General features: G+C 47.5%; 1 protein-coding gene across 1 annotated transcript in view; it reads right to left on the reverse strand.

Moving 5' to 3' along the window:
* Positions 1 to 6: 6 nt before the first annotated feature.
* The window catches only part of TBC1D30 (TBC1 domain family member 30), a 79,500-nt gene continuing 69,658 nt past the window's right edge, over positions 7 to 9,848 (reverse strand). The window contains exons 12-14 of the mRNA XM_045288936.1: positions 7,484 to 7,690; positions 7,263 to 7,322; positions 7 to 759 (exon numbers count right to left, since the gene is read on the reverse strand). Of these exons, the coding sequence (XP_045144871.1) occupies positions 8 to 759; positions 7,263 to 7,322; positions 7,484 to 7,690 (1,019 nt within the window). The 3' untranslated portion in view covers position 7. The remainder of the gene's footprint in view (positions 760 to 7,262; positions 7,323 to 7,483; positions 7,691 to 9,848) is intronic.

The raw sequence follows: 9,848 nt of genomic DNA on the forward strand, positions 1-9,848 counted from the left end.
AAAGCCCTCACCGATTCTTGGAGCCCCCTGCGCCGGCGGGCTTGCCGAAGCTCCGGCTCATCTGCGGGAAGTGCACGGTGGGCGTCCTCTCCGTGGGGCCGTACAGTCCTAAATTCCTGGCGGTGGCTGACTTCCGGAGGGGCTTGACACTGGGGAAGGGGCTAAACATGGGCGTTTTCGGATTGCTGCCTTGGTGGGGTCTGCTGGTGGCTTTGTTTTCTCCCGGCGCGTCTGGCTGCTCCGGGAGGTCCCATGGGCCCTGCGGGTACCCCTTGGGCTGCGTGTCGGCAGTGGTGTCCCTTGGGGTCAGTTCCAAGCCTTCCAGCTTCACCTGAACTGCAGACACGCTGGCGTCAGCATCCTCAAACTCCGGCTCTGGGGACTGCCCTTCGATTGCCCTCCCCTCCGACATGGCTGCCCCCCGGGCGGAAAACACCTCGGACTCCCCCAGGCTGCTAGTCTGCTCCTCGATCAGCCCGATGGTGTCCCCACAGCCCGGCTGGCTCTTCGGCTGGCTCTTGGTCTTCGCCAGGGTCTTTTTGTGCACGCGGATGTGAGTCCGCCAGGGAGAGTTGAGCTTGGTCTGAAGGTCCTCGGAGGGCACAGGAGAGAGTTTACCTCCCGTGTGACCCGGGATGTGGATGACAGCGTTCTTGGAAGCTCGGCTGCTCATTTTCATCTTCTTTCCTAAGAGAAGGTGGTTGATGACCGGAGAATTGTTGACCTGAGACGGGAGGAGGCTGGTCACGGGCCCTTTGTCTGAAAAGAAATGTTGACAGGTGTGTGAAACAGGGCTGAGGACCACATTCGCCACCACACAGACATCACAGGGAGCTGGCGTGGCCCCTTTCCCACGTCTTCCCAGCTGTCGGCAGAGTCCTGTGACTGATGGCGGCAGAAGCTGAATTCCACCACGGAGCCCCAGGTACCAATCTCCTCTCCTTCAAAGGGAAGAGGCTGGCCCCTCATCAAGCCTGACAGCCTCAGCTCCCCCGTGTGCTGGTTACAGAGGAGACCCTCCCTGAGCGGCAGGGCTCTTTCATCTAGAAAACCTTGGAAGCTTTTCTAAAAGAATAAGACCAACACTCTGAGCAGATGGGCAATCAGCTATCAGCTTCTGAGAGGCAGGGGAAGAAGTGAGAGACGGCAGAATGAGAGAAGTGATCATGAGAAAACCATCATCATGCAGTGTAATCACAGCTATCCAATGCCTGCCCCAAGTACAAGAAACCACTTTGATGTCCTCGATAGACTTCAAACAAGAGCTGTGTTCTCCCTGCAAGCAACGCAGAGAGAATCTCCCTCCTGGGCTCCTCTTTCCAATCCAGCCTGTCACAGGAGAGAAGGCCTCTCGGTGCCAACACCCTTTCTCCCTGGCGCTCCTGTCACCTGGATGAACTTCCGCCCACACTTTTCTACTGATGGCATCCACCCTTGGTCACAGCCTAATGTTCAAGAGTTCAGTGAAGACGCGACACCTGTCTCCTCTTTACCCCTCGTCTTTTAGCCTCTGTGACTGGCCCACCCATGACCTATCTTCCTAGTTCCTCAAACACTCCAGTCCCAGGACTTCACCTCCAGCCCACACCGATGTTTGCACCCTGAACCAATCCCTCAGGTCTACTTGACACAGTGGGCATCTAACTCGAATAGTGTTCTCTTTGACTCTCCTAGCTCTCCTCCTCTTAGGTGTAACTAGATCTGGCACTGAGCACAGACACTGCGCCTTCAGTCTTCTCACAGCCTCTCTTCCATCATCTTTGGCGCACTCACACCCCCTGCCTTACTCATAAGCCCGGCTGATCACCTAGACCGATGTCTCACCAGTAACCATACCTTCCAGGGCTTCCTGTCCCCCGTGGTCTCTCTCTCACTGCTATCGAGACAATGGCGACTCACAGTGAACCTACAGGACAGGGGTGGTTCTGCCCCTGTGAGTTGCCAAGATTATAAGCGTTTACAGAAGTAGAAGAAGCCGCATCTTTTCTCCCAAGGAGCTGCCTTGTGGATTGGAGCCCAATACATAACCACTTCGACACCAGGGCTCCTGGGCCCTAGACCCATAATTCACACCCTCTCTAAGGAAACCTGAGATACTAATGGCCATTAATTGGGGTGGGGGTGGGAGATAGTCATTTAGATGGATAACCTTCAATTTCCTGATGCTCCATTTTGCAGGGTTCTCAATATTGCTTTTTTTTTTTTTTACTTCTGTGATTCCCCTCAATGACCAATCTAAATCGTTATGGCTTTTCCTAATGCTCCTACCCAACCCCCAACTTACTCCCAGTATATGACTTTTCCTCCAATTACTCCATGAAAACTAAAGCTATCGGAATGAAGGCCTCAGCTTCTTGCCCTCCCTCCTCTAAGAGATGGGTGCCTCAACCATCACCCTTATCGCCTTCCTTTTAAGTCCACAAAGTAGAGGTCATTTGCCTTTTGCTCAAAGCCAATTTTTTCACCTGCTGTTCATCCAACCCTATACCATTTCCTGTAAAACCTGACTACTCGAAGTGAGGTCGCCCCCACTCCCCACCCCCAGCATCACCTAGGATCTTTTTGGAAATGCAGAATGTAGGCCCCACCCAAAGCTCCTAAAGCAGAATCAGCACGTCAGCAGATGCTCAGTGATTCACATGCGCACTAACGTTCTAGAACGGAGCCCAGAAGCAACCACCCCACCCTTCAAGAGAACCCTATGAATCATGACCCAGAGCAGGGCTCAGCTTCCAATGTAAGGAGCTGCTCAGCTCTTTCTGCTGTTAATGCAGAAGCGACCAGGAACAACAGGTACGCAAATGGGCCTGGCTTTGCTCCAACCAAGCTTCAGCGATCTATTTGTGAACAAATGGTGAGCATGTTCCTTCCCTGAAGCACAAAGAGGAGAGAGAAGGTAGACAGGAGAGCGGGAATGATAGAAATTGAACAACCAGAATGTAAATAGGAGAATGCCGGTGAACGTGGAAAACGGGACCACTTTCACTGAGCAATATGCGTCGAAATTACTAAGTGGAAACGGAATTTGCTGTGCAAACTTTCTCCCAAAACAAAAACAACCAGATGGCAAATTTTGGCCTGCGGGTCATAGTTTATAGCCCTTGACCAAGGGAACAAGCCACCAGGTGGATTCAGTCCCGAGGGGCACAGGTTTACCATTCCACCCAAAACTGGGTACTGTATCATTGAAAAAGAACTACAGAAAGAATAGAATCCTCTGGGTTCTAGCCCTGGTTTGACCATTCCCGATAGCCATCGCACCCTGGATGAGCGAGAAAGCTTCCGAAAAACCGTATCTTCCTCTTTTAAACCAAAGCAAAACCAAAATCCCCTGCCACTGGGTGCATTCCAACTCCTAGTGACCTTTGGGATGGAGGGGACTTGCCCCTGTGGGGTTTCTAAGGCTGAAAATCTTTAAGGGAGTAGAATGCCTCAGCTTCCTAATGTGGAGAGACTGGTAATTTCAAATTGCTGACCTTGTGCTGATCAGCCCAATACACGACCCACTACACCACCAGGGCGCCTCTTTCGAAGAGCAGTGTTGGGCCTTGTAGATTTATTTCAGAGACAAAGTAAGTGTAAAACTTAAAGTGGTCTGGACTTTGGGGCCAGCGCATGGCACCCGGGCAGATTTGCCTGGAAAACACTCCTAAAGGTCAACAAACAGACCTTGAACTATTTACAGGCTTTTCTTTCTTTTTTTTAAAATACTTTCATTGGGGGCTCTTACACCATTCCTTTTTTTTTTTTGTCATTGTTTTTGTTGTTTTGTTTTCTTTTGTTGCTTTGTTTTGCTGTCTTGTTTTTTGTGCAGGTCTATCTAGGTAAGATAGGTGGATAAACAATCTGGAGGGGAAAACAACGGAACTGATGGTTGGGTGGGGGGGGTGGGACATGGGAGAGGGGGAGTTGGGGGAAAGGATGTGGGTGTTAACAAACCCAGGGACAAGGGAACAACAAGTGATCCAAAATCGATGGTGAGGAGGGTGTAGGAGGACTGGTAGGGCTTGATCAAAGGCAATGTAACTGAATTACTGAAACCCAAATGAAGACTGAACATGATAGTGGGACAAGAGGAAAGTAAAAGGAAATAGAGAAAAGAATTAGGAGGCAAAGGACATTTATAGAGGTCTAAATACAGGCATGTACACCTGTAATATATTTATATATGACTATACTATGGGGAAATAGATCTATGTGCATATATTTATAGGCTTAGTATTAAGGTAACAAGTAGACATTGGGCCTCTACTCAAGTACTCCCTCAATGCAAAAACACTTTGTTCTATTAAACTGGCATTCCAAGATGCTCACCTTCCTGACACAACCGCTGAAGAAAAAGTGGGTGCATAAGCAAATGTGGTGAACAAAGCTGATGTGGTGGCTATCAAAAGATATAGTGATGGGGTCTTAAAGGCTTGGATATAAACAAGTGGTCATCTAGCTGAGAAGCAAAAAAGCCCACGTGGAAAAAGCACACCAGCCTGTGTCAGCATGAGGTGTGAAAGGGATCAGGTATCAGGCATCAATAAATAAAAAAATCATGTCATTGTGAATGAGGGGGGAGTGTGGAGTAGGGACCCAAAGCCCATCTGTAGGCAACTGGACATCCCTTATAGAAGAGCCACACGGAAGAGATGAGTCAGTCAGGGTGCAGTATAGCAATTTTCCTTTAGTTCTTTAATGCTTCTTCCCCCCCACTATCATGATCCCAATTCTACCTTACAAATCTGGCTAGACCAGAGGATGTTTACTGGTATAGACAAGAACTGGAAACACGGGGAATTCAGGACACATAAACCCCTCAGGGTTTATGAAACTCTCAGGACCAATAATGAGAGTAATGATACCAGGAGGGGAAGGGGAAGGTGGGGTAGAAAGGCAGAACCGATCACAAGGATCTACATATAACCCCCTCTCATGGGGATGGAAAAGTGGGTGAAGGAAGATGTTGGACAGTGTAAGACATGACAAAATAATAATTTATGGAGGGCTCAAGCAGAAAGCCAATGTTTTGAGAATGATGATGGCAACAAATATACAAATGTGCTTGACACAATGGATGGATGGATGGATGGATGGTGACAAGAATTGTACGAGCCCCCAGTAAAATATTTTTTTAAAAGGGGTTCATGAGGCAAGTGGAGAGGGAAGGGAAAAATGAGGAGCTGATACCAAAGGCTCAAGTAGAAAGAAACTGTTTTGAGAATGATGATGGCAACAAATGTACAAACGTGCTTGACACAATGGATATATGTATGGATTGTGATAAGAGTTGTACGAGCCCCCACCCCCAAATGATTTTTTAAAAATTAAAGTGGTCTGATTATTGTTAAGTTTCTTTTGTGATTCTTTCTGGATGACCCGGGAGAAAGTAGGCATCTTTAAGAATTGCCTTATCATAAGGTACAAAGACAAGGCTGTACATCCTACTTTAGTGAGTAGGCACTAGGATCTCAAAAGCTCATGAGTGGTTGTATAACGTCCAATGATTGGCTTCTCCCTGTCTGGAGGGAAGAAGAATGAAGAAAGCCTAAAGTACGTGGAAATAATTAGTCCACTGGACCACATGAACGTCAGTCTCCATAACCCAGAGACCCGAAGAACTAGATGGTGCCCAGTTACCACTACCAATTGTTATGAATGGGATCAAATTAAGAGGTCCCTGATAAAATTGGAGAAAAGCAAGGAACAAAACTCAAGATCATTTTAAAAGACCGGCTTAATGGTCAGATAGAGGCTGGTGGAAACTAAGACCCTTTAAGACTAAGACCCTTTCTCTTCAGTTCTGGAAATCAACGCAGTCCCACGGCTCAGTTTCAGCCAAATAATAAACAGGTCAGTAAGGAGAATGACAACACTACTCACACAACTTGGAATCAACAACCATTTAAGATCAAAAGGGGGGCACAGTACCAAGGACAAAGTTCAGGAGGGTTAGGGAAGGAGGAGGAATGGATACAGTGAACATTCGTAGGACATGGGATGAGTGATGCTACGCGGTGGGTACTGCACCAGGTGACAGGAGACAAAGTGTGTATGCCCTGTTGCAGAGAAAACGGATCTGCTCTGTAAACCTCCACCCAATTCAAAATATTAAGGAAAACTAAAAGAAGTTGTCTATTTCTCCCCAACATATGGAAGATGAATTCAGCTTTTGAGCAGTCAGTCACATGCTCCTAAACCTCAAAAAAAAAGGGGGGGGCCTAATTTATATCTTGATTAACCCTGCATAGATATCATTTTCATTAGGATTTTCATTCAGAACATGATAAATCAGCTCCAAAATCAGACAGTTTTAAAAAATAAAGCAGATTTCTTGGAATCATATATTTTAAAAAGGAATAAACCCACAGCAGCTGGACAATCCTTGGAAAAGAGTGTTTCTGACAGCACTACTGACGACCGGAAGGGTAACCCCATGTACGTCAGAGTGGAACTAGGCTCCAGAGGCTTCTCAATGACAGTTTCCCACCCCAGAGGAAGACCCCAGGCCTTTTCCTGAGGCGCCTCTCCCGGAACTCCTATGTCCCGCTTTTCAGCCAGCAGCTAGTTCCTCACCAGGGACCCCAACTGTCGCACACTTGTGCTTTCTCAGCAGACTCCCAAAGCACTGCTCCGCCCCGCCTCCGTCTCTGACCATATCATCTGTTCTATTGTCATTCGGTGCCATCCCCTCAATTTTGGCTCACAGCCACCTCACATGTGACAGCGTGGAGCTGCCTGCAGGGCTTGCTTGGTTGTGGTTTTCATGGACCCTAGGTGTTTCTCCCAGAGCGCACTGGGTGGGTTTGAACTGTCAACATAGCAGTTAAGTAACAGAACATGTAACCATTTGTAGCACCAGGGCTCCACATCGATCACATTGCTACCTAAGCAACCAGTGGACAACTTAACTTGCTAGGGCCTAGATCAGCTGTTCTCAACCTGTGGGTCGCGACCCCTTTGGGGGCCAAACGACTCTTTCACAGGGATCGCCTGATTCGTAACAGTAGCAAAATGACTGTTATAAAAGAAGCAATGAAAATAATTTTATGGTTGCGGCGTCACCATAACCTGAGGAACTGTATTAAAGGGTCGCGGCATTAGGAAGGTTGAGAACCACTGGCCTAGATGATGAAATCCTATTTTCACATGCATCAAATTTATGAGACAATAGCTGCAGAATCTCCCAAGTCCAAGGATTGCACAGCTTTGCAAACATTCAAATCATCCCATAAACCCCTCTCCACCAGTGCCCACGGTGACATCAGGCTTAATACCATCGATGCCCTGGTCCTGGGAGCCTGAAAAGAACCCTGGGTCTATTTCTTCTTTAGAACCTGAGAAGATAAAATAAAAATGAGACTCCACACGATGCTATTATCTCGTGCCAGCTAGTAAGCTTGTGACAGTAATTTCAACCGAGGCCGTTCTGGGAAGGCTGGCTCTTCCTTCACGCGCTGAGGCAGTAGGGGTGGATGGCAGGGCAGCCCTGCATTACCTGCCCTGATGTACACCTGATGGACCTGCTGCTGCTGTTTCTTTTTGATCCGAGAGTACTGCCGCTTGAGCGCGTTGATATCGGTGGTCATGCGCTCCATCATCATGCTGTTAAAGGCGGCGTGGTACTCGCTCCGACAGGAATTGATGGCTCCCGGACTCAGCTCTGCAATGTTGTTGCACCTAAGACTCTGCTCCTCACCTGGCTCTGCACTCGGGAAAAGAGACAGGGAGATGGTCGGTGGAGGGGCAGGAAGAAAGGGAGCAGGTCACACAATAGCCTGGTGTGGCTCCTGGGCCTGCAGGAAATTCTAAACCACACCAGCAGGTAAGGAAAAGGCCTTGGTTTGACTGCTGCCTTTTCTTATCAGCATACCTGTGGGCCTGACCTGGGCCATGCGCATCCACTGTTTGATTTTGTTCCTTGTGTGGGGGGGTGGGGGTGGGGGGTGGCGGGGGGCACTTCACAGCACTGGTGAGAAAATGGAACTAAAAGATCATGGAATTTTTCCACACAAAATTCCATCGTCTATTATCATGGAGCGGTTGGTCTTCAGCACGCACAGAAACCAACAGCTCTCCACACAAGGACATGGGATTCCTACAGAATTTCAGTTTGTAAAGGTCAGTCAGCCACTGCGTGCATTTTCCTTGAGTCAAAAAACCCCTCCACGCACCCAGAGCCAGCAGGAGTCGAGGCGGGCTAGCAGACATGCCCTTCAGTCAAACTGGGACTACCTCCACGAAAGAGAGCCCCATACTGCTGAGGGCACACGAGACTGCGTGGGACCATCGAGGGCATGGACGTGGGCTCTCAGGTCTGGTTGTGAAACTGGCCTGGAAAATGGATGGAGAGGGATGAATGGAGGGATTTCAACTCTGCTACCATCTGCTCCAAGTCTAAAGCTGGAAATCTGATCAGCAGACTTCCTTTTCTACGGAAATCAGGTCTCTGAGGTGAAGAAAATGAAGAGGGGGATGCTGCATCTGAGCTTGATTAAAACCAGCAAGAAAGACGCATGATGAAATACCATCAGGAAATAGCATGTCATTCTGACCATGTGATTGGGAGGTGAGCGTGCGCGCACACATACACACACCATGGTGGGTGGGGGGGGCACAAACCAGACTACAGAAGTGCAGCATCAAAACCAGAGAAATGAATCATTTTAAATCATTATAATAAACATATATCAGTACAAATTACAATATACAAAAATATCTAAGTACAAATACAAGCACTAGTGTTATGACATATTGATCCTGTGATTAGAAAGGATGCATTGAAATTCAGACACACACAGAAAGCAGAGGGGACAGGGGACGGTATGTTACAGGAAACAATGGGCCATCAAAGGGAATCTTGGGTTCACATTTTTTTCTAAATCACTTAAAGAGATGAGATGAGAGCCCATGCCAAAGACACACACACACAATGTATTCTGCATAGGTTAAAACGCTAAGCAAACAGACGCTTAAGGAACATTCACAAAAGCACTCCCCCCAAAAAGGAGTTTGTTAAGCAAGAACAACAAAAGCATGTTGGGTCTGAAGCGGCAGAATGAAGTGGCATACGGCACAGAGACGGCAGAGCTAGCCGATGTCTACTGTGTCTATCGCCTGCAAGCAAGAGAATGCGCTTAGAGCTAGAAGCTGATGATGTGTTAAATGTCCTAAAGGAAGAGCCGCCACCCAAGGCAGGAGAGAACGTACTAGGAGCTGGCTGACAACAAGATCATATCCTAGGGGGGGAATGCAAATTTACAACATGAATTAAATTCAGAGCTCCACGTTTTAAGAGGGACACTAGCAAACTATAACACATTTTGAAGTGAATAAATAGAATCTTAAAATGTCCGGAAGCCCTAGCTAATGAAAAGTGCTCATTGAGGCTCTGAACTTGAACGTGCCATGAACGCACTGAGAGATGGGGAGGCGATCCTCGGAGATTTGAAGGAACATCAGGCAGAAGCAGGAGGAGACTTACCCTGTGCCATTCCATGGGGAAGATCTATTCGCACAACAATTCACAGGGGAGGTTATTTCAACTAGAAACCATGGACTATGCAGAAGAATCCCTCAGAAGACACTGTGAGCTAATGAACCTGTCAACCAAGACATTCAACTAGAAGCCCAATGGCAAACTACCAAAGTGTTCTGGATTTAGCACCTATATTCCTATAGTCGAAGAAAAGCCAATCTACAAATAATTCAATTCCATTAAAATAGAATTTATTAAGCACCCACCATATGCCAGGCTCTGCACTAAGGAACTGGGTGTTAGACAAGGTTCTCTAGAGAGATAAAACCAAATTCCTGATTATATAATATATTTATTTATAAAGATAATTAGATATATAATGAGA

This window comes from Echinops telfairi, unplaced genomic scaffold (genome assembly GCF_000313985.2).
Source record: "Echinops telfairi isolate 266 unplaced genomic scaffold, ASM31398v2 ScPeMD7_2;HRSCAF=8, whole genome shotgun sequence".
Lineage (NCBI taxonomy): Eukaryota > Metazoa > Chordata > Mammalia > Afrosoricida > Tenrecidae > Echinops > Echinops telfairi.